The sequence below is a fragment of the Formica exsecta genome, unplaced genomic scaffold (assembly GCF_003651465.1).
Source record: "Formica exsecta isolate Colony F162 unplaced genomic scaffold, ASM365146v1 scaffold106, whole genome shotgun sequence".
NCBI lineage: Eukaryota > Metazoa > Arthropoda > Insecta > Hymenoptera > Formicidae > Formica > Formica exsecta.
The window spans coordinates 68,176-94,804 of record NW_021848400.1 but is presented as its reverse complement, the minus strand read 5'-3'; the positions used below and the strand labels follow the sequence as shown (position 1 = coordinate 94,804).

Here is a 26,629-nt window from a genome sequence, read left to right as displayed (position 1 = left end):
TTACAACTCGTTTGTAACATGTTTTGCGGCAGTATAATAAATCTGAGGTGCGATATATATATATATATATATATGTAATGTGTTGGAGAAATTGTGTTACGATTAAAGTTAAATATAAATGTTGATAGAACTTTCAGCCCTCTACAGAAATTTATTGCGTCGATTATGATTAATAAAATATTTATTATTAAATTTTATAGTGTCTATTGCGAAAAAATTGCGAATTAAATCATTAAAGATCTAAGAAATAGCATTCAATTATGTTTATTCAAACATAAAAGTTGAATGGTCGCTGAATTTTTTGACAACTTTAATTGCTTGAAACGTATGACGTCATGGAAAAATTTGAAAGCCATAATCGTATTCAACGTCAAAAATATTACAGAAAATGGTTACTCTCTTTTTCTTATGTTTAAAAAAAGTTATTTTCTATTGAATTAGGTAATAAAAAAATACTATGGAAATAACGAATTAATACGTGGAAAAGAAAAGATTTGTTTCGAGAAAATTATCTTTTAGAATGCAACCGTTAAATATCATATTATATTGCTATTTTAGCATCAAGTTCGTGTTTTGACAGTATCAACACCTATGCGGTAACGTAATTCTACATACGCTTTGAAAAAGCATGGATAATCCAGTTGAAAATTCATACCGCGCTCGCTCATTCAATTTATTTGCATTTCAAATTATATTTGGGAAAGCATCATCACGTTCTCGCGCTGAACGAACTTTCTTTGAAGCGTATCGCAAAGTAAAAAAAAAGAATGCAAACAATGTTTCATGATGTTTTCTAAAATAACGCGGGAGCCACAAATTCGCGCATAACAATATGCAAAAATTGAATGTTGCATTAACTTTGTAATCTTTTATATTGCTCGTATAATATAATTTAGTGTCCTCAGAATTTATTCCTAGAGATCGGAGGTTAATATTCTTCGCAATTTATTATCGTGATGATGCAACAAGGGTTCAGAAGGGTCAAGACCCTGAATCGTTGAAGATGAGATCTTTGGATCCCGTAAAATATGGTAGTGCAACTCGGACCATTTCCTTTTCCCCAAAGGACCATATCACTGACAGCAAATGAACCTCCTGAGAGTTTTCGTAAAACCCTCTTTCCTATAAACGCCTCATCATTCGTATCCAGAAAATATGCAGCATATGACAGGCTATCTCTTTCCAAAAGAACATTTATCTTCCACGATGCTATTCAATAAAAAAGTTATAAGCCAAGCCTTGTTAAAATTCAAGACGAAACTTCGAAAGATGTCCAAAAGAGACGTCTAAGAGGGTGTCTGAAAAATAAGACGGCTTTCGGATCTTTGTATCATACGGGAACACGAGCAGCTGCGCGAATTAATTATAATTCCTCGACATATGATAGATGGCAATATTGTCAGGATAATTCTCTTTGTTTGCAATTTTACGGACCGCTTATTTGAGGCCTAACCAAACGATAAGAAAAGAATAATTTTTCCATCGTAGTACGAATAAGCGCATAAATCGAGTACAAGGACATCATGCAGACCTTTCTCGATCTTCCGCTGTATAAGCTGGGTCGGTCTGGATACGGTTGGCTTCGCAAATGGTATAAAGAAAGCCACCCAACTTGAGAAACGGATATGAAACAAGATCTACCTTAGACATGAAAGATCATCGAAATCATTTACATAACTTTTACTCAACCTATTCCCCAACATCAGCTGTCTATTTTTATAAAATCCCAACCCGTTTCAATGTTATGTAATACACGCGTTACAAGTTAATACCTACAGGATAATCGAGAAATTTCTGACAGAAAGCTTTTTCCAAGTGTTTGTTTTCGTGGTAAATTTCCTGACAGACACTCTGATTTAACAGTTTAGAGAATCTACGTTTGTTATGTATTTTATGCAATAATATAGGATGTTCTTGAAAACTCTGAAATAATGTATTAATAATTAAAATCCATCTGTAAACAACACATATCAGAAAATTCTTGATTATCATTTATGTGCAGCATATAATTACGGTTTAAATTTGAACAAAGCTAAAATGGTTAAAATTTTTATAACAACAAAGAAAGAGTTCAAAATATAATATCCGAAAACGATTTTTTCCCGGATATACAAATAATAAATTTCTATAAAAAAAAAAAAATATATATTATATTATGTATAATATTAATTATCAAAGTGTTTTTTGTGAAAATTGCATACCTAAAATATGTGCAAGCTGTATTTATGCACATCATATTCGCAATAGATTAAAAAATGGTTCATCTCTTTCATTTTCATACATAAACCAACTAAAAGCTTTAAATTAAATATAAATGATCGTATTAGTTGAATTTAAAAAGTATATTTAATAAATTCAGTTCAGTGATACTGTTATCAAAAAGCATCATATTTTTATGAATCTTTATATTTATATTTGTAATATATGAATCTTTTTGAATATTTATGAACCTTTTAACATCGTTATCATTAAAACTTCAATGCTTTGTCTAAATTTAAATCGTAATCATACATCGTGTAGAAACTTAAATAATCGAACTGAATGTATTATAGTTAAAACATAAATCATACGGACAATGTTACCCGGCTCATATTTCCAAAATTTAAGTCTCAATTCATCTCGACTAGCGGATCCATTTATATCTCTCGGAAAATTACTCTGTAATAATAACATTTCTCTTTCAAGAACCTACTTAGTACCGTGTCAGGGCGTAATATTATATTCGGCCCTTACGTTAGAACATTGATATCACAACTTGGGATTAAGCCGCAAGCCGATTAAGTGGAAATCCTCGCGGTATAACCAGGCAAGGACCGAATATGGAAACTTGGAGAATCTGGAATTTGGAATGCGTATATTACATATAGTGTCTCTCTTAGTGTTCATCTCCGGATTAACATCCGCAAAGCAGCGGGCAGAAAGCACGTTGAGAAACGTCAAGGACATTCGCTTGTGACGGCCGTTACGAGAAAGCTCGCTCTCTCTCTCTCTCTCTCTCTCTCTCCTTATTCTACCTTTGCGCTGGTAACAATGTTCTCACGCAACTACCTGGTGCATAGACATAATATATCTAGACCGAGCGTTTGCCTTTATTTAAGAAGTGGGGGTAAAGATACACGTAGAAAAGGACATACTCTGTTTCGTGCCCCTTGCGTTCTCTCTCGCTCGCACAGAGCATAGCGCTCTCTTTCGTCATGCTACGTGCGAGCGAGAGAGAACGCAAGGAGCACGAAACAGAGTATGTCCTTTTCTACGTGCACCTCGGCTCCCACTCCTCAACACTCGGTCTAGATATACTATGTCTATGACCTGGTGCATGTATGCAGCATTACCTATCTCAAATACGAGACAATGTAGAACGTTTGAGGTCGAGAGATATCTTCGTATATATATGCGAGACACATCAGTTTCGCCGAGAGTATCACATTTTTAAAAAATCGACGGAATTAATTGTCCCGGACATTTTCGAGATACCAAATGTTTAATTTACATTGCAAATTTACATTACAAACAAAAAATCAAAAGCATTTCCTGCAAAAATAAAAATTGCCGCGATTGATATCGAAATAAATATACGTGAGCGGTTCGTCAAGGTTGACCCAGAATTTTTAATACAATTCCCAATAAAATAAAAATTATAGGTCAATCTTGAACCATGTGATATATTTAATTTAAATCGATTATATTTCTAGCGTAAAAAATAATGTCTTATATATTATTTGTTTTTTGTCATTTCTATCTTGAGAAAAAAGGTATATTTTATTTGAACGTTTAGATTTTTCTATTTGCCAACGCGTAGAATTTTGTACAGGATAGCATTGCGCACGAAATCTCAAAGACAGATAAAGAACAAAAGCAATAAGATATAGCGAGAGAAATGCGATCAGACCGCGGGACAAACTTCGTTCTGAACTTTATCTTTGCGAATAGAATGACGGAATTGAAACGTTGGATATATATAATAGGGTAAAATGAAAAAAAAACACTCACCGTTCTTTTCAAGTAAGATCAAACTCGGATTCGATCTCCTCGAGAAAGAGGCTCGAAATTTCCCATTCGTAAAAAAAATACTCCACGCTCGGCTCTCGCGCGACGAGATAGAAAGTAACTCGTCATTTGGGAGGGAAAAGAGAAATTTTTGTTATCGGTATTGTCATCTTTACGATTCGTATGCGTCGCAAGTGAACTCAGGAATCATCTCAATCATAGACGCATTCGTCTTTGTACATTTTTCTCTGGGAACACGGCGATCCCTAACGAATAGCTCGTTGAAATGGGTCACGAACGGAGATGAAAAAAAGCGTTGTTCTTTGTTCTATTCTTTCAGCCCCGTCGTCCTGTTCTAAACATGGAATTCTTTTCGGCTGCCACGTTGGGCTTATTACATCATACGAATGTGACGGCTCATAAATGTATTATTCTCCTTCATTGTGAATCGCAATAGCGCGCACTCAGAATGGGCAGAAAAGTCTTGTCGCAATTTAATCCGAGAATCTCGGTCCAATTTAATGTTCCCCTCTCTCTCTCTCTCCCATATAAATTTTTAGGTAAGAGTCCATCTCTACGTTTAATATATTATTAAACTCTCATTAGAAGGTTTATGCGATGGCTCGCGTAATCATGGAAGTTTCCATCATTATCCATCTACCTCGAGTTCATTAGGCGTTTCTGTTTGCAAAAAAAATTTTACGTACATACGCGTAAAAATTCTAAATTATCGTATAATTTCCTTTGACGTTATTAGATATCGTCCGCGTGTTTTTCCCGAGATTTTTCAAGAAAACGACTTGCACGAATACATCGGCTCTCGGAGGCGTAAAGACGGAATCGCTCGACGGTGTTTGAAGGGAGGTCGCTGTAATTTTGCGGGCGACATGATTCTGACATACCGCCGGGATTTGATCCTACTACATATATCGTATCTCGCGTGAAATAGCCTGACTACTGGATATTAGAAAATGGATTTCGCGACCGCTTTCATCGCCTTATTGTCTGACCTTCCCGATCCTCCACACGAACTTCCATTTGTCGAAATTGCAGGAAGACACGCTGCACTTCTACCCTCCTTTTTCATTCTTATAGTGCTAGTAATCTTTGCTCACAATCAGTAATATGAGTTTTACGATTTGATCTGCCTCTCTCTCTCTCTCTTTTTCTCTCTCTATTTCTCAAAAAGAAATCAAATGTATATATGTATATATTAATGCGCTTGCCTACGGCAAAGGTTTAAAGCTTCCCGAGGTGCATCAGTTGCGTAAACATGATTTCATCTATCTATGATATTATCATCTCATACTTCTTTTTGCGTCCCGCTTTCGCGTCTTCCTCGTTCGAGGACACATTTTCGCAACGCCTTGTCTCTGAAAAAGAAAACTGACTGATGCTGACGCTCTGCCTGATCTATTATCTCTCCCGATACAGTCTGTCTCTTTAAGGAAAATTTGTCGCAAAATTCCATCTAAAATTCTCCGATACATCGCGCATGATATCATTCTCTTAGCAATTTAGCACCTAATTTTATATTTTAGTGAAAGTAATAGCGTAATTTTAGGTTCTACAACATTATATATGCTCTTGATTATGACGATTATATTATTTTTTATACTCTTATATATATATCTGAAAAAAAAAAATCTTAAATAAGAAATATAATAATGATATTTAAAAAAATAATATTTTAATCGATCTGTATTTAATCAAAATGATTTAATTAGATCATATGTAACTTTAACTTTCTTTATCGATTACAATTTTTAATATGAACTTTGTTTTAGGTACATGGCCATTGTAAATCCTTTGAGACCACGTATGGGAAAGAAGGCAACGCTGTGCGTTGCAATCGTTATCTGGATCGTCGGGGCAATACTTTCTTTACCGATGCTGCTTTTCTATACCACTTACACCCAGAACTTTATGAACGGTGAGGTCCGTGTCATCTGCTATAGCGATTGGCCAAACAGAGATGCTAATGGGCTCAGTTACGACGAATATTTGTAAGTCGAATATCTTAATAATAGACATATATATATACATATTTGCACAAACTCTTTAGCATTTATATATTTTATAAATCATTTAATTGCTTTTACAAAACTTATTTCTCTATAATCGATATAGAAATTCCTTCGTGAAACATTTATCGAACGACTTGTTTAAAATTGTAAACGTCTCGCATCTTGTCTATGCCATACGCGTATAAATAAACCATTATTCTACGCATATTACAATTAATTGCGTAATTGTAGTTAATGCATTTTTAAGCATATAAGCTCGAAAGAGCGTGAAGAGTAAAGTATCGCGAGTCCTCAAAATACGTGTGTTCCATTCGTGCAATCAAATCGGCTTTGATCGGGTTATAATTATAGATCAAGATCTGTTCCACATTTGTGTTCTGTACGATAGTACATTGAGATAGGGTCGCGAAAACGTTTCGTCAAGATAACGCGCTCGCCCCGAGGCGAGTTTCCTGTTTCCTAATTGAAAGATTCGGACACGTTATAGTTCGAAACCCATCCGACTATCGTGCTTAGCACGTCATGTATAAAATCACGCACGCGACCGAAGAATTTCTAATTCCCGCTATAAACGCTGTTTCGAACGGCCATTAATTCCCTAAATAATTTGCGTCACTTAATCAAAGCTTCTGCGATTCTAGATATCCATCGTTCTAAATCTCGATCCGTTCTAAGAATTTCTCCGAGCCTGCAATTGCGAGACTCACACGACCACTCGAAGCTCGTTCATTTTGTTCTTCGCTCGATTATCTTTAATTGTCCAAAGTGTAACAGGACCGTCGTTTCATCGTTTGATCGATACAAAAAGATCCGTCTAAATTGACCCCTCGAAACTCAACGGAGATTGAGACTCTCTTTAAGCTCATCCGAGCACTTCCACCGTTTTCGTCAATGAAAGTTTGTCTCTTTTAAGCTGCGTGCACATTGGCAAGAGATAATCCATAAAATTGAATTTATATTAGTATATCGAGTATATAATTTCGTCATAAACCACATTTTATAAACTATATATAGATATACTGTCTCTCTGCGACTTTATACGCTCTGAATTACGCGAGATGTAAAACTTTATTTCACGTTGTACGAGTTATCGCAGATAAAAAATTAATCGAAAATTCATCATGGTTCAACGTGATCAAGCTTACGGAAGCATTACAGATTACCATATAGACCACCTATGTTTTTCGCTTTTTACGATCATCTCAAATAAATTATCCAAAAATTCACGCACTTGTAAACAAACAGCGTTATTAAAAAACGTGCAATTTTATGTAACGCGAAACGCATATCATTATTCAACAAAACGCATAATTAATGGTTCATCTGTTTCCCTTTTGTATGCAATTTCAAGATGCAATTTTCACATTCCAGCTAATCTGCATGTATTATCATAGGATTGGCTTACTCTCGATATTGCTAAGATTTTCCGAATACATTTTCTCTCCTTTCAGACAAAGATTCCCAGGCATAGTATAATTCCCGCATTAAGTGCAGCGGAAGCAAATTTGTATAAATGTCGATATTAACGCGGCGAGAAACGTCATTCATATCAATCGTTTCTCGAATATTCCGGGATCCGTTCGTTCACCGCCATTAAACACGCTTACGATCGCCTTTTCTTTACGCCCTTATAGCCTTCTGTGGCCTAATAAAATACGCGTCGACGTGTTTTAAATCAAGATTACGCGAGTGAAAGCCGGTGAATTCGCGCGTCGGCGGTTTTTATTCGAATCAACACCGATGTTCGCAAGCGAGAAATCACGTGGGTGCTGGAAATTTCAGTTACTGTGAGTTGTGCTCGTGATACCTCGTAATCTGATTGCAGCGCGGGTGCGGTAATCCATTAATGAACTCATTATCGTTTGTTAATCATTCTAACGCTGAATACGTTTTAACGTACTTGTTCAGATAAGCTAGATGCTCGCGGTTGAACAATTAATAGCTGTTAGCATCGCTTTTGTATCTTAATTAACGTAATTAATGCATGCGTAGATAGAAGAGGATTAGCTTTGATTAGAAACATCGAGGAAAATGATGGTAATTTAGTCAACGCGCCTCTTACATTAGCGTCTCTCGCAATAAGTGAATTAAAAATATGAATATATTTTTATTGCTCTTAAAATACTTGCTCGCTTAAAATATTCAAATCTCTTGAATCTTTAGAATTCAGCCCGTGATCATCTCGCAAATTGTATCTAACGAAAAATTATTACTTTAACAAGCTTTTCATATTATTCGTTTAAATGTCCTCTTTCCCGCTATAAATTTCAATAGCGATGCTGCAAATCGATACTTGTATCTGGTTCGCTGAAGATTACCAGTAATTATACGATTATCGTTAGCCGCGCAACATGTAAATGATTACACGTTTCGAAAACGCTGCGATCTCAACGTAATCATCGTTCGACCAATTGTAATTTAATAATACCATTGATACGCTTCGGTCGATGGCAAACAACAATCTGGGATATGCGCACATCGTTTGTCACTTCATTAGGTCTAATAATATGTACACTCGCCATAATATCCGTCACGTCACGCGGTGATCGATAATCGCGGCTGGTGAATTATTTTCATCGAAATCGGCGCCTCCGAAAGCGCGTCAGAGATGGTGCTTTTAAACGAAAGCACGATACCGCGATATTTTCATTCCCTTTGAGCATCGCGTGTCACGGCCTCTCTTTCGCCTCTCTCCGTTTAACGTAAATTTATTATATCGAGAGTGCGCTACCACACTCGAAATAAAACACATGATTCAGCGAAATATCGACACAGATAAATTGGACTGTGTGAACCGTAAATTACACCATTGAATATGATCAATATGTTAAATATCTGATGACGCAAATCTGAAATTGAGATTACCTTAATGAGAATTTCATTGCGGCCTATTACTTCTACAACATTTTTAATTTCCGATTCAAGACTTCTGCAGTGCAATTAAACGTTAAATTACATTTTCCTGCTAAGGAAAAGCCAAGGGGCACGAAACAGAGTATGTCCTTTTCTACGTGCACCTCGGCTCCCACTCCTCAACACTCGGTCTAGATATACTATGTCTATGACCTGGTGCATGTATGCAGCATTACCTATCTCAAATACGAGACAATGTAGAACGTTTGAGGTCGAGAGATATCTTCGTATATATATGCGAGACACATCAGTTTCGCCGAGAGTATCACATTTTTAAAAAATCGACGGAATTAATTGTCCCGGACATTTTCGAGATACCAAATGTTTAATTTACATTGCAAATTTACATTACAAACAAAAAATCAAAAGCATTTCCTGCAAAAATAAAAATTGCCGCGATTGATATCGAAATAAATATACGTGAGCGGTTCGTCAAGGTTGACCCAGAATTTTTAATACAATTCCCAATAAAATAAAAATTATAGGTCAATCTTGAACCATGTGATATATTTAATTTAAATCGATTATATTTCTAGCGTAAAAAATAATGTCTTATATATTATTTGTTTTTTGTCATTTCTATCTTGAGAAAAAAAGGTATATTTTATTTGAACGTTTAGATTTTTCTATTTGCCAACGCGTAGAATTTTGTACAGGATAGCATTGCGCACGAAATCTCAAAGACAGATAAAGAACAAAAGCAATAAGATATAGCGAGAGAAATGCGATCAGACCGCGGGACAAACTTCGTTCTGAACTTTATCTTTGCGAATAGAATGACGGAATTGAAACGTTGGATATATATAATAGGGTAAAATGAAAAAAAAACACTCACCGTTCTTTTCAAGTAAGATCAAACTCGGATTCGATCTCCTCGAGAAAGAGGCTCGAAATTTCCCATTCGTAAAAAAAATACTCCACGCTCGGCTCTCGCGCGACGAGATAGAAAGTAACTCGTCATTTGGGAGGGAAAAGAGAAATTTTTGTTATCGGTATTGTCATCTTTACGATTCGTATGCGTCGCAAGTGAACTCAGGAATCATCTCAATCATAGACGCATTCGTCTTTGTACATTTTTCTCTGGGAACACGGCGATCCCTAACGAATAGCTCGTTGAAATGGGTCACGAACGGAGATGAAAAAAAGCGTTGTTCTTTGTTCTATTCTTTCAGCCCCGTCGTCCTGTTCTAAACATGGAATTCTTTTCGGCTGCCACGTTGGGCTTATTACATCATACGAATGTGACGGCTCATAAATGTATTATTCTCCTTCATTGTGAATCGCAATAGCGCGCACTCAGAATGGGCAGAAAAGTCTTGTCGCAATTTAATCCGAGAATCTCGGTCCAATTTAATGTTCCCCTCTCTCTCTCTCTCCCATATAAATTTTTAGGTAAGAGTCCATCTCTACGTTTAATATATTATTAAACTCTCATTAGAAGGTTTATGCGATGGCTCGCGTAATCATGGAAGTTTCCATCATTATCCATCTACCTCGAGTTCATTAGGCGTTTCTGTTTGCAAAAGAAATTTTACGTACATACGCGTAAAAATTCTAAATTATCGTATAATTTCCTTTGACGTTATTAGATATCGTCCGCGTGTTTTTCCCGAGATTTTTCAAGAAAACGACTTGCACGAATACATCGGCTCTCGGAGGCGTAAAGACGGAATCGCTCGACGGTGTTTGAAGGGAGGTCGCTGTAATTTTGCGGGCGACATGATTCTGACATACCGCCGGGATTTGATCCTACTACATATATCGTATCTCGCGTGAAATAGCCTGACTACTGGATATTAGAAAATGGATTTCGCGACCGCTTTCATCGCCTTATTGTCTGACCTTCCCGATCCTCCACACGAACTTCCATTTGTCGAAATTGCAGGAAGACACGCTGCACTTCTACCCTCCTTTTTCATTCTTATAGTGCTAGTAATCTTTGCTCACAATCAGTAATATGAGTTTTACGATTTGATCTGCCTCTCTCTCTCTCTCTTTTTCTCTCTCTATTTCTCAAAAAGAAATCAAATGTATATATGTATATATTAATGCGCTTGCCTACGGCAAAGGTTTAAAGCTTCCCGAGGTGCATCAGTTGCGTAAACATGATTTCATCTATCTATGATATTATCATCTCATACTTCTTTTTGCGTCCCGCTTTCGCGTCTTCCTCGTTCGAGGACACATTTTCGCAACGCCTTGTCTCTGAAAAAGAAAACTGACTGATGCTGACGCTCTGCCTGATCTATTATCTCTCCCGATACAGTCTGTCTCTTTAAGGAAAATTTGTCGCAAAATTCCATCTAAAATTCTCCGATACATCGCGCATGATATCATTCTCTTAGCAATTTAGCACCTAATTTTATATTTTAGTGAAAGTAATAGCGTAATTTTAGGTTCTACAACATTATATATGCTCTTGATTATGACGATTATATTATTTTTTATACTCTTATATATATATCTGAAAAAAAAAAATCTTAAATAAGAAATATAATAATGATATTTAAAAAAATAATATTTTAATCGATCTGTATTTAATCAAAATGATTTAATTAGATCATATGTAACTTTAACTTTCTTTATCGATTACAATTTTTAATATGAACTTTGTTTTAGGTACATGGCCATTGTAAATCCTTTGAGACCACGTATGGGAAAGAAGGCAACGCTGTGCGTTGCAATCGTTATCTGGATCGTCGGGGCAATACTTTCTTTGCCGATGCTGCTTTTCTATACCACTTACACCCAGAACTTTATGAACGGTGAGGTCCGTGTCATCTGCTATAGCGATTGGCCAAACAGAGATGCTAATGGGCTCAGTTACGACGAATATTTGTAAGTCGAATATCTTAATAATAGACATATATATATACATATTTGCACAAACTCTTTAGCATTTATATATTTTATAAATCATTTAATTGCTTTTACAAAACTTATTTCTCTATAATCGATATAGAAATTCCTTCGTGAAACATTTATCGAACGACTTGTTTAAAATTGTAAACGTCTCGCATCTTGTCTATGCCATACGCGTATAAATAAACCATTATTCTACGCATATTACAATTAATTGCGTAATTGTAGTTAATGCATTTTTAAGCATATAAGCTCGAAAGAGCGTGAAGAGTAAAGTATCGCGAGTCCTCAAAATACGTGTGTTCCATTCGTGCAATCAAATCGGCTTTGATCGGGTTATAATTATAGATCAAGATCTGTTCCACATTTGTGTTCTGTACGATAGTACATTGAGATAGGGTCGCGAAAACGTTTCGTCAAGATAACGCGCTCGCCCCGAGGCGAGTTTCCTGTTTCCTAATTGAAAGATTCGGACACGTTATAGTTCGAAACCCATCCGACTATCGTGCTTAGCACGTCATGTATAAAATCACGCACGCGACCGAAGAATTTCTAATTCCCGCTATAAACGCTGTTTCGAACGGCCATTAATTCCCTAAATAATTTGCGTCACTTAATCAAAGCTTCTGCGATTCTAGATATCCATCGTTCTAAATCTCGATCCGTTCTAAAAATTTCTCCGAGCCTGCAATTGCGAGACTCACACGACCACTCGAAGCTCGTTCATTTTGTTCTTCGCTCGATTATCTTTAATTGTCCAAAGTGTAACAGGACCGTCGTTTCATCGTTTGATCGATACAAAAAGATCCGTCTAAATTGACCCCTCGAAACTCAACGGAGATTGAGACTCTCTTTAAGCTCATCCGAGCACTTCCACCGTTTTCGTCAATGAAAGTTTGTCTCTTTTAAGCTGCGTGCACATTGGCAAGAGATAATCCATAAAATTGAATTTATATTAGTATATCGAGTATATAATTTCGTCATAAACCACATTTTATAAACTATATATAGATATACTGTCTCTCTGCGACTTTATACGCTCTGAATTACGCGAGATGTAAAACTTTATTTCACGTTGTACGAGTTATCGCAGATAAAAAATTAATCGAAAATTCATCATGGTTCAACGTGATCAAGCTTACGGAAGCATTACAGATTACCATATAGACCACCTATGTTTTTCGCTTTTTACGATCATCTCAAATAAATTATCCAAAAATTCACGCACTTGTAAACAAACAGCGTTATTAAAAAACGTGCAATTTTATGTAACGCGAAACGCATATCATTATTCAACAAAACGCATAATTAATGGTTCATCTGTTTCCCTTTTGTATGCAATTTCAAGATGCAATTTTCACATTCCAGCTAATCTGCATGTATTATCATAGGATTGGCTTACTCTCGATATTGCTAAGATTTTCCGAATACATTTTCTCTCCTTTCAGACAAAGATTCCCAGGCATAGTATAATTCCCGCATTAAGTGCAGCGGAAGCAAATTTGTATAAATGTCGATATTAACGCGGCGAGAAACGTCATTCATATCAATCGTTTCTCGAATATTCCGGGATCCGTTCGTTCACCGCCATTAAACACGCTTACGATCGCCTTTTTTTTACGCCCTTATAGCCTTCTGTAGCTTAAGAAAATACGCGTCGACGTGTTTTAAATCAAGATTACGCGAGTGAAAGCCGGTGAATTCGCGCGTCGGCGGTTTTTATTCGAATCAACACCGATGTTCGCAAGCGAGAAATCACGTGGGTGCTGGAAATTTCAGTTACTGTGAGTTGTGCTCGTGATACCTCGTAATCTGATTGCAGCGCGGGTGCGGTAATCCATTAATGAACTCATTATCGTTTGTTAATCATTCTAACGCTGAATACGTTTTAACGTACTTGTTCAGATAAGCTAGATGCTCGCGGTTGAACAATTAATAGCTGTTAGCATCGCTTTTGTATCTTAATTAACGTAATTAATGCATGCGTAGATAGAAGAGGATTAGCTTTGATTAGAAACATCGAGGAAAATGATGGTAATTTAGTCAACGCGCCTCTTACATTAGCGTCTCTCGCAATAAGTGAATTAAAAATATGAATATATTTTTATTGCTCTTAAAATACTTGCTCGCTTAAAATATTCAAATCTCTTGAATCTCGTAATTAATGCATGCGTAGATAGAAGAGGATTAGCTTTGATTAGAAACATCGAGGAAAATGATGGTAATTTAGTCAACGCGCCTCTTACATTAGCGTCTCTCGCAATAAGTGAATTAAAAATATGTGTGAATATATTTATTGCTCTTAAAATACTTGCTCACTTAAAATATTCAAATCTCTTGAATCTTTAGAATTCAGCCCGTGATCATCTCGCAAATTGTATCTAACGAAAAATTATTACAGCGTTATTAAAAAACGTGCAATTTTATGTAACGCGAAACGCATATCATTATTCAACAAAACGCATAATTAATGGTTCATCTGTTTCCCTTTTGTATGCAATTTCAAGATGCAATTTTCACATTCCAGCTAATCTGCATGTATTATCATAGGATTGGCTTACTCTCGATATTGCTAAGATTTTCCGAATACATTTTCTCTCCTTTCAGACAAAGATTCCCAGGCATAGTATAATTCCCGCATTAAGTGCAGCGGAAGCAAATTTGTATAAATGTCGATATTAACGCGGCGAGAAACGTCATTCATATCAATCGTTTCTCGAATATTCCGGGATCCGTTCGTTCACCGCCATTAAACACGCTTACGATCGCCTTTTTTTTACGCCCTTATAGCCTTCTGTAGCTTAAGAAAATACGCGTCGACGTGTTTTAAATCAAGATTACGCGAGTGAAAGCCGGTGAATTCGCGCGTCGGCGGTTTTTATTCGAATCAACACCGATGTTCGCAAGCGAGAAATCACGTGGGTGCTGGAAATTTCAGTTACTGTGAGTTGTGCTCGTGATACCTCGTAATCTGATTGCAGCGCGGGTGCGGTAATCCATTAATGAACTCATTATCGTTTGTTAATCATTCTAACGCTGAATACGTTTTAACGTACTTGTTCAGATAAGCTAGATGCTCGCGGTTGAACAATTAATAGCTGTTAGCATCGCTTTTGTATCTTAATTAACGTAATTAATGCATGCGTAGATAGAAGAGGATTAGCTTTGATTAGAAACATCGAGGAAAATGATGGTAATTTAGTCAACGCGCCTCTTACATTAGCGTCTCTCGCAATAAGTGAATTAAAAATATGAATATATTTTTATTGCTCTTAAAATACTTGCTCGCTTAAAATATTCAAATCTCTTGAATCTTTAGAATTCAGCCCGTGATCATCTCGCAAATTGTATCTAACGAAAAATTATTACTTTAACAAGCTTTTCATATTATTCGTTTAAATGTCCTCTTTCCCGCTATAAATTTCAATAGCGATGCTGCAAATCGATACTTGTATCTGGTTCGCTGAAGATTACCAGTAATTATACGATTATCGTTAGCCGCGCAACATGTAAATGATTACACGTTTCGAAAACGCTGCGATCTCAACGTAATCATCGTTCGACCAATTGTAATTTAATAATACCATTGATACGCTTCGGTCGATGGCAAACAACAATCTGGGATATGCGCACATCGTTTGTCACTTCATTAGGTCTAATAATATGTACACTCGCCATAATATCCGTCACGTCACGCGGTGATCGATAATCGCGGCTGGTGAATTATTTTCATCGAAATCGGCGCCTCCGAAAGCGCGTCAGAGATGGTGCTTTTAAACGAAAGCACGATACCGCGATATTTTCATTCCCTTTGAGCATCGCGTGTCACGGCCTCTCTTTCGCCTCTCTCCGTTTAACGTAAATTTATTATGTCGAGAGTGCGCTACCACACTCGAAATAAAACACATGATTCAGCGAAATATCGACACAGATAAATTGGACTGTGTGAACCGTAAATTACACCATTGAATATGATCAATATGTTAAATATCTGATGACGCAAATCTGAAATTGAGATTACCTTAATGAGAATTTCATTGCGGCCTATTACTTCTACAACATTTTTAATTTCCGATTCAAGACTTCTGCAGTGCAATTAAACGTTAAATTACATTTTCCTGCTAAGGAAAAGCGAAATTAATTGGAAAACAGAATCTTTTCTGTTTAAGCTCTTGAAGCTTTCAAGGCATCAAGATACTTTAATTGATATCGAGTTAAAATAATGCAATCTTAGCTTTCTAGCTAAGGAAGAGTCGACTGTAATTTTTTCAGAGGCGATGATTAGAAAGAAAAGTCTATTTCTCAAGACGCTCTGTAAAATTTTGATATGTCAAAAAAATAAATATTTTCTCGTGCGAGTAATGTGTATGACTCCCTAATCGATTTTCAGGTACAACGTTATCTTTATGATACTGACGTACTTTTTACCAATCGGATCCATGACATTCACATACGCCAGGGTCGGCCTGGAATTGTGGGGCTCGCAGAGCATCGGCGAAGCCACAGCCAGACAGCTCGAAAACATTCGAAGCAAACGAAGGGTATGTATCGCGTATATAAAATAAAAATATCCGCATACAATCAGGTGTTGAAATTGCTTTCATTTCATCGAAAGAAACGTTTAATCGAAAGGCGATTTGCAACAGCAAAAAAGTTTCCTCTTCTCTGTCCGTTTTTTAAATAAAGATGAGATATTCTATTAAATATTAAAGAAAAAATAAATTGTTCTCGCTCTAAATATTCATGAACAAAGGAAAGATAGATGTTGATAAATTTCGTAAATTCGGGATAAGGTTTATTATACATTCAATGGTACTTAAATAATTAAAATTCAGTGTCATATATCATATATATGCCACTCTTTTTCCTTAATATTTTCCGAATACTAGATAAATATTACAAATCACAAATACCTAAGTTATTTATATAAAGCGAATTTTATTGTATTTTAATGATTCGTATGATTATTTATATCGTTCATATCGATCCATCATATCGTTGTTTATCTTTATAACGATATTACAACATACGTTAAGAGAAAAATAGCATTATTGGACTATATGCAGCGAGCGAGGTGATATGATAGCGATCATATGACGCATTTCGCTCACAGTCGTTCCGCTCCATCACCGTCAATGGATATTTCATCGAAAGCTCCGATCTTTTATTTCCTTCGAACGTATCCATGATCGTCAAATTGAGTTTGCCTAACGTTAATTTTTGAGAAATGAATAACATCCGCGATCGGCCAAAGTTCTAAAAATTGCGATCCATCAATAATTGATAAATAACGTACAAATCGATTGCGAAACGCGCGCGATGCCACACATAATCGCGTAATAAACATCAGATCCGGAAGTGCATGTGGGGCAGAGCATTAAGATTCGCACGAAACGATAATATTCCGTAACCTGATGATATTGGCTTTATCCGAACCTCGTAAACTCGGCTTATCGGTGCTGTTTCACTAGCTGTGGAGGGTAAAGGGAAAAGAGAGAGGATTCCACGGTTTCTTCCCTTATGAATAACATTAGCGATTCTCCAATAATATCCTGATGGCAATGCGTTACGCGTAGGAATTCCAAAATTTGTCCTTGTCTTTTCTTATCTCTTAACGGCTCTATGATAATTTTTACTGTTTGTATGATGGATGAACGAATTATACACACGGCTCTCTCGTTGAGGTCGTACAGCTAAAAAACAAATACTTATCTACTTACAACGCAAGTAGAAAAATTATGCAAAAGATACACAGAATGTCCGAATCTACTGCGCGATTTCTTCAGATGCATAGATTATAGACACACTGTGTACAAATCTCATTTTATAAACAGCAATTAATGATATTTATATATTTAATTTTCGCGAACATTTTTCAGTTGAAAAAGATTATTTATATGGAGCTTACAATTAGTATGAGCGATTATATTTTATTTTCATATTTTGCTGCATGCGAGAGGAGATAGCAAATGTCATTATGACGCAACGGTAATTCCGCTGCAACTTAAGACCTCTTTCTAATTGGGTACAATTTGCAATGATGTCCGCGCTTAACTGCGGATCGAAGATCACACGTATATATACGCGAGGAGCGACTGTGTGCAGTCGCTAAAATACTACAGAGACACGGGGTTTGAATCTGGAGCCGTAACTTGTAATTAGACTGCCCGACCTGCATCTCTGCTCGGACACATCGCGGGCCTTTTACTTCTGACGCTTTGACTTTAACTCCTGACTACTCTCAGTCAATAAAGCTCGCAGGAGGAAGTTTCATCTGTTCACTGCAGGCAATAATACGACGTAGAAGCGCTTAGCTAATTCTGGTCGCAGGAAGAAATAGAGATAGAAAAGGAAGAGTAGTGCTAGTCCCCTCAAGGGATGCGATTTTTTTGTCTTCGAGAGAAATATTCGTGCGATTTAATTTGCTCGCGCGATATAAGCGACGAATATCGATCGCCTCGACATATGTCCATTGTGTAATTTGTGTTTCGCGATCATGGAAAATAAATTACGGAGATACACGTTTCTTACGTTTGCCGTTGCCTTTATTACACGAACGCTGCAATATTGCGCGAGCGAGAAAATAAATGAAACGTAATTATCGGATATAAAAGTGACCGTCATGTAATGGACGCGTCACATAATGAATTCGCGACAAGGAGCGCAAATCGATACAAATACAACAGCTGCATATTTTCTCGAACACAAGAAGTTACACCCGCGTAATTCAATGCTAACACGTCCGATAAACGAACACGATACGCATTTATGTAACTAATCTCAGAAATCTGTAATAAAAACTGCCGTAGTTTTTTTATAAGAATTTGTTTTAATTTGAAAATCGTCAAATTGAAATTATTGATCAGCCACCAATTAAAAATTACGTTAGTTGACAACTTTATCTTTCTCACGTTCTTAAAAATTAAAAAAAAAATATTTAAAAGAAACCATACATTAACACTTTGCATGCGCAATAAAGTCTATTACAAATCTAATAAGTAATTAATCATTGTTACGACCTTGTTTTTTCTCGATAAGAATATGCGCAAAGGTGCCGAGAGCGATAATGGAGATAATAAAGGTAGCTGTGTGCGCATAACTTGGTGAAGTGGAAAATGAATCAGCTATTTTAGCTGTTTGGTTTTTAATTATAATTTCTATTTCACGCGCAGAGCTCCCAGTTTTTGCTCGTACACGTAGGACCGCATAGAGCATAGATTATAGATAATGGTAACTTAAACAGCTTATATATATCTCATAATTAAAATATATATCTAGAAATAAAATTGTAAAATCCAATGTGGGAGGAATAAAGTTTAAATGTGGAATCTTATATTGTTTTATATATTTTCAAGCAATTCTGATAAGTACCATGTATAAAACATTTAGAGGCGGCTTTGCATTTCGAATAATTCATAAACCCATTATTATTCATCTACGTTTGTCGAAGGAAAAACCCTTTAATTCGACTGACAATTCGCGGAAGAGAAAAGGGAGATTATATAACAATAAGCCGCGCGCGCGTGAGTTCAAGGAGAATCTAGTTTAAGCTATCCTTCTCGGCATGTTTAAGCGCGGCAAGAGCCCCATTGGATTTCGATTAGACGACAAAAGGCGTCTGCTCTGCCATATTCGGAATCGCTGCTCCATTCCGTCACATATCGTATCGACGCAATGTTCCGACCGCCGACATACAGGCGTGCGGGTTTCACGTCCGTCACAGAGTCAGTCCGTGTATTACAAGTGGCACCCCGAGTCCTTATGTAGACATACCGTACGATATGTGTGGACACAAACGGCCGGTATATCTCCTATGGTAGAGACCGTGGTGTATCACAACAGCCGCGATATAGCTACTCTATCGTTTGGCACACAAGCATAATATTTATACTTGTTATCTATATATATTTCTATTCTTAAAAAAAAAAAAAAAATACTAGCGCGATCTTTTTGTATCTCTTTAATAAGTTCTCTCTTGAGATATAATTTGTTTGAAAACGGAAACTGTTTCATTCGGCGGAATTCGGTTTAGTCAAATGATATAAGCCGCCCCTTCCGTTAAATTTACATACGAATGGAGCAAAGCTATAAAGCTTTTCATTATTGCGTATCGTTTATATTTCCCTTCTCAGTTCTTAGGTAACTGTCAGAAACGGTACCCGTAAAAAATTTAAAAGCTCTCAATCATATGATATTTGAAATACACAGGGAATATGTGTGGTTTAAAGAAGGTGAGCGCGAAACATAAGCTGAAAGAAGAAAAGTACTTGAGCTCCTCGGAGTGCCACTTTTAAATTTAAATTGCGAATATGTTTAAAACGCACTTAAGCTTGTTGTACATTTGCAATGTTTCCATTAGCCTTTAAAACGTTATGCATCAAATATGTGTATTTTGTTCCACATATTTGTACAAAATTGATTTATTTCATGCTTCGCTAAATACGAGAATGATAAGAATTAGATGTGATTCATTTTCTTGAATGTATGGCGATTAGGCAATTAAATCTTATCTCTACTTAATCAAATCTTCAATGAAAAAAAAAGTAAGCAATTCTCGAAACATTACCATAAATTTTTCGATACTTGAATTAAACATTGATTAAATTTTTTTTATAGTCTTCGACAATCATATTTCTTTTACACCCTTATGCGTCGCGAAAGAACATAGAGTCTCCGAGACTCTCGTATCGGACGTGTATTCAATTCACGTCAGGGAAATACAAGGAACGGAAACGGTGAAGTGTAAATGTGCACGCTATTACAAACCTGTGAGAATAATGGAACTAATAGCGAGGATAGCCTCTGACGTTGTGTGAGGAAGAAAGGATAGATGTCGGTTAATATGACCAGTCGTATCGGAACGCACTACTTCCTTGACCTTAATTAGACTTACCCGACAGCCATGCGCAGCATCCGTTCTCCTTCCGGATAAGTTACGGCGAATGGATATGGTCCGTGAGCCGAATTGTATAGTCGGTTTTCCTCTTATTTTGGGAACCCTGATCAATGAAACCAATTCTTTTCGTTCAATTGCCGGAAGAATCCGCATCGATAGAAATCCGCTAATTTCTCTTGCCATTCGGGTCTCTTGGATTGTGGCTCTTTCTTTCTGAAAGTAAACGCAATTATACGCGAACGATTAATCATTATATAATTCCGAACTGACACGCTTTCCTCGATTTTAGTCAAATTTGAGGATAAAAAATTTCGAAATATTTTATTAATATTATGCAGATATAATGCAAAATTATATGCCCTTTATCGATTTTTTTTTCATCCACGTACTTATTCATTAGTCACACTTGAAGAAAATGTGAGTAAAATTATTAGAGAAAAAAACAAAGAAAAGAGAGAGGAAGATAAATTATACAAGACAGTTTTTAAGCGCTATTCAACATTCATTGTTTGCCGCGAACAAAATGCTGGTGCGATTACCATGGATTTTTCTAGCGAGGAAGAAAAATGCAGATTCTTACTCGACTTTGTAAAGAATGTGGGATAGAAGCAACAAGAATGCTGAGCGTATCGCAAAGCCTCCCAGACCGAAGGTCGACATAAATATTCGGATGAAATATCACGGTCCGTTGCGCTATAGTAATTTTTCGAGCGTATTTGCACCGGAATATTAAAGTCGTCTATTTCAATGTAAATTGACGATGCGTATACATTGATTTTATTATAGATTATAATCATATAAATCACACAATTCCCTCCGTATATCTGATTCAAATCATGTATATACACACACGTGAGAAGAATAAAAATCTATCTTTCAATTATCTAAAGAAGATAATGAAGTATAACTTGTAACTATCCTAAGAAATCCAATTTAAGTTATTTCTCAAGTAGCTGTCCTCTGCAAGCTGTCTTCGTCTGATTACAAGAACTATACCCTGTGCGACATGGAATAGGTCGTTAATTTCAAAAGAAAAGAAATAATCTTTCACCAAATGGTCAAGAGTGCAATATAAGTAACGCGAAAAAAAGGATAAGAAGAAACATCACAATAATAACAAAAGCGACGAAGGAGTTGACACGTTTCGAACACTTTGTTATCGCGAATTTAATCACTTATGCAACTCTTCGTGCGGAAAGTGCAAATTAAAAAATATTTATTGTAATGTGTGTTTTTTATGAATCAAAGCTGCCAGGATCGAAATAAAGATAATTTACCGAAATACAATCGATAGTTTTATTCTCGCGTTACACTAATAAATAATTAACGCGAAGCTTGTTAATTGCCTCGCTTTATCAAACAGGAAATTATAAATGCTTGAATTATTATCAATAATGCTGCTACTTGCAACATCATTCTAATTTACAAAATATCAAAGAAAAAGAGACAAGAAAACATCTGCAGAAAATTCTACGATAGACAGATAGTGGATACAATTACCGCTTGTTACTGCCGTTCTATAATTAAATCTTGCACGTCATTTCTAACCGTAATTAATCCATCCTGCGAATCCGCCTGTTATTTATCAATACGTTTTTCGCGGAATATTTAAATATTAAATATTTGAGGAAAATCCTTGTTCGCGGTATCGAGTATAATGAAATCTAACAGGTGTTTTCATTAAACTCATCGACAATTTAGCGATATAAAATTATACATTTTACACATATCTCTATTATGCTTTATAAAATAATTAAGCTCATTTGCATATTATCAACTGTTCCGAATGTAATGTTTTTATATTATAATCTCTTTAATTTAATCAGATATGTAAAGCTCATTGCTTTGCCTTGTCTCTCGTTATATTATTTGAACAATACAATTTAAGTAACATATAATTATAATTTAAGCACAATAATAAGTTAGCTCCAATTATTTATGATTGACTAAAATTTATGGCAAAATTGTGATATGAATTGTGTTAAATTGTGATATAATAGGAAGATAATTTTATCACGTGTTATCTACTTAATTCACTTTTGTAGATCTCTTATAATTATTAAATGTATGCAATATAAATTACTTCGTATATCACCGGTCTTCTTTTTCTTATGTTGACATCTTCATGATAATATTGGAAAGGTTTCGTAGAGAATCAATCGCGGATAAATGATCGACTTCTTAATAATTTTTCGACTGATAGAAAACTCTTTTTATTCCAGGTTGTAAAAATGATGATAGTCGTAGTAGTGATATTCGCAGTATGTTGGCTTCCGTTTCATATGTACTTCATAGTGACGTCCTATCTGCCAGAGATTACAAACGAACCGTATATCCAGGAGGTTTTTCTGGGCATTTATTGGTTGGCGATGTCCAATAGCATGTACAACCCGATAATTTATTGTTGGATGAATACCAGGTAAGAGATATTTATGCTTTTCTACTCGATTGTATTAAAAGTGCATCATCTCGTTGCTTCGTCACTCTCCCGACGATGTACATTTGTCTTATCAAATATATAAAATATATTACGTAATTTCGATATATTTATAACAAAAATTGAATTTTCGCCGTAACGCCGTTTATATAATTCCAGAGTTATTTCCCGAAAGTCCATCTTCTACTTCGTAAGATAAGCGAATACGTAGACATAGTATCGACAAATCCTCTCATTTATTAACAGAGTTCGCGAAAGTTTCCCTCTCGTCATTTCAGATATCGCGCTTCACTTCCTAAGTTTGTCTTTATCGCAATATCAAGGACCAACTTAAATTATTATCCTATGCTAATTAGCACGGATTTACACACACAAATTAAATACGGATTTCTGATCTACAAAATATATTCTTCCTGAATCATTCTGGAACTATGTGTATAAAATTAAATAATTCCTCGCTCTGAGAGAGTTCGAATCCCCCCCCCCCCTCTCTCTCCTTCCCTCTGTTTAGTATCATTTTTATATATCGCGTTTATTAAAGCGTGATATACATATACATTTCATTTTCAGATTCCATTACTACATTCAGTTACAACGTACTATTTTTCAAACCATCGAGATAAAAAATTCATCAAGCGAGATGTATTCGCATATCTATAAAACTATAGAGATCTGTAGAAATTAATTATATATTAGTCATTCATCGCGATCTTTGAATTAAGCTTTATTTTAAAGTTGTTAATTAAGAAAACCCGAGTGCCTGCGATTCATTTCACTACTTCGTCGAGAATGTTTGACGAACTGTCAGGAGTTAATCTAACGTAGCACAGAAGATAAGCTCATCCGGCTTTAGAGATACTTCTAGAGAGTAGACGGGAGACTGAAGTTATTAAGGAACACAGAAAATAACACCATTGCGCTGCCATTAATGCCGTTTACAAACGCGACCCACTTTGAATACCGAATATTTCCTTTCTCCTGGTTAATTGAAACGCGCGGTCAACTAGACCGAGATTCCGATAGAAAATATAAGCGATTCGTGTTCTCGCGGACGGGATGGATCGACATAAATGTTGTTTCATATATTGTATACATACATATGTTTCGATCTGTACTCGTGTATGCTTGAAAGACATCGTTAACCGAGGTAAAAGCCACGAATCTTCAGCGCGGTATCGAAATGATTTCGATTGTCCGCAAATGAAAATATGAATAGAGCGATGATCGTAACTCTGATCCCAAATATTTTTCTTTTACACGTCACACGCAGCGTACAGCGTTTTGTTTCTTTACTAACATTGCAAAAATTTACAATCCTGTAAAAAAGTGTCATGTCAAAAATAATAGAATACAAGATAATGTCTCGTCGCGCAAGATACGACTAGCGGATTTCAATTTTTTAATGTGCTATCGACAAAATATGTTTCGATTTTTATAAATATTTGCATAAAAAGTGATATATGTATTGTGTTCCTGCGCTTAGACCGCGGTCTCATAATAACAGTAAACAATAATAATAACATAATATGTGTTCTTTACGTAATAATTGGATTACTGTGCCTCATTTCTCTGTAATCCATGAACAGGATATTTCCCCGGAGAAAAAAATCAGGCAATTTTTATAACATACATTTCTTAGAAGATTTCTTCTTTCATGAATGTAACGTGCAAAAAGAAGATGGATCATGTAAAAGAACTTTGCGATCTACTATATTATAATTTACTTTTGCGGAAAGTTAAAGTGCTAAAATAAAATTAAAAAATAACATTTTTCTTGAAAAAATAGTGATTTTTGTAATGCATTTCTTAACACTTTTCGATCATTTTTCTTCGTTGTTCTTTTTCTCATAACATGAAAAAAAAAATAAACTATAAGAAAACTTTGCGATTACGGTTATTATGTTACAATTTTTTGAGAGAAATAAAAGTGTTAAGCTAAATTTATATGTGATATACGATTTGTATGATATGCAAATCGAATGACAGCGAAATATTTCCTCAGAGAAGTTAAATGCTTTATATTTATATGTATTATTTAGATTATTCGTTTCTCGCGGGGATATCATAGGACCTATATAAGAAAATTTTACAATCTACATCGACTATATTACAACTTCTTTTCGTGAGAGAAATAAAAGTGTTAAAACGGAAGTTATCATGCGATATATGGATCTCTGAATCAAATAATCTTGATTTATTATAAAAAAACCAGTCAATTTTTTATATTTATATCTTAAGATTTTACATATTCTTAAACAATATATAAAGAAATATATATCCGTATATAGTTATTGATGTTTTTCCAAGCGCGATAAGATCTTTTTTTAAGAAATAAAAATTAATTGGATCAGGATTATCCTTATATCGTGTGATATGATTTAATCTTCAAAATAAATTTGGAATTCTTCGCTATGCTAATCTCTCTGCGTGTTTTGTGCATCGCAGATTTCGCCGTGGCTTCGCCCAATTCTTTTTCTGGTGCCCATGGGTACGGGTGACGACGGAACCGTCCCTATCACGTTCGGAGGCCGTGACGTCCCGTTATAGCTGCACCGGTAGCCCGGACATGCACACCAGGATATCGCGGAATGGTACGTCCTCGTGCACCATCTCAGAGCACGCTTGTGACACCGGCTCCACGACACCTAAAAACGAATCGCAGCCTCATCCCGAGCACGCTAATCAAGCGCGCAGGAACGTGCAAGCCTCCCTCATAGATTTGTGCAATTTAACTCCCAATGTCATCGTCGACAACGTCGACGACGACGGCGTGGTTGTCACATCCAGGAATTGCACATCATATACTGATTAGCGCGAAATTCCATGTAAACTGATGCACTCGGATTTAGAGAACATTTAATTTTACATTTCATATCTAATATATTTAATTTTATATTTCATATCTAATATATTTAATTTTACATATTTAATTTTACGATTTATATCTAATATATATAGATATATCTATATTTGTGTGTGTGTATGATTTTCGTTTCGTTGAGAATGAGAATCGGATACATTCAGTGCTGAATGTTGTACAATGCAGGCTAAATTCATTTCGCTTGGTTACGTATCGATCTCGGCTCAGCAGCCTAGGCCAGGAAGGCAATAAGTGTGATGGAGAATAAACTGTAATTATTACACGTTTTTCGTTTGTTAACATCATTAACTCGCGAGAGATATATTTGCAAGATCATGAATTGAGTCTTTGAGCACCTAATTCCATATCAATTCACTTCTGAATTAAATTACGTTAAGAAAGAAATAAATATCCAATATATAATTTTAATTTTATTTTTCAGTATCTTTTTTAATTAATAAATGTTTTTTGTTCTATAAAGCAACTGCTTTAGAAGATAATTCTATAATTCGCGACATTCATGAATTCAAGACAGAAATCTATCTATAATTATATATACCTCATATCTTATATATATAATGTACGTGTATATTTTATGAGTTTATTTTACTCTCTCTTTTTTTCCTATATATATATATATATATATT

At 35.6% G+C, this 26,629-nt stretch overlaps 2 protein-coding genes across 2 annotated transcripts in view; both read left to right on the top strand.

Annotated features, from left to right (window-relative positions):
• LOC115234177 (tachykinin-like peptides receptor 99D) overlaps nucleotides 1-5,997 on the top strand; it is a 17,795-nt gene extending 11,798 nt beyond the window's left edge. Inside the window, exon 2 of the mRNA XM_029804980.1 lies at nucleotides 5,775-5,997. Within this exon, the coding sequence (XP_029660840.1) occupies nucleotides 5,775-5,997 (223 nt within the window). The remainder of the gene's footprint in view (nucleotides 1-5,774) is intronic.
• Nucleotides 5,998-11,550: 5,553 nt separating this feature from the next.
• LOC115234143 (tachykinin-like peptides receptor 99D) overlaps nucleotides 11,551-26,629 on the top strand; it is a 17,284-nt gene continuing 2,205 nt past the window's right edge. Inside the window, exons 1-4 of the mRNA XM_029804928.1 lie at nucleotides 11,551-11,765; nucleotides 16,180-16,330; nucleotides 22,908-23,104; nucleotides 25,568-25,713. Coding sequence (XP_029660788.1) covers nucleotides 11,551-11,765; nucleotides 16,180-16,330; nucleotides 22,908-23,104; nucleotides 25,568-25,713 — 709 coding nt within the window. The remainder of the gene's footprint in view (nucleotides 11,766-16,179; nucleotides 16,331-22,907; nucleotides 23,105-25,567; nucleotides 25,714-26,629) is intronic.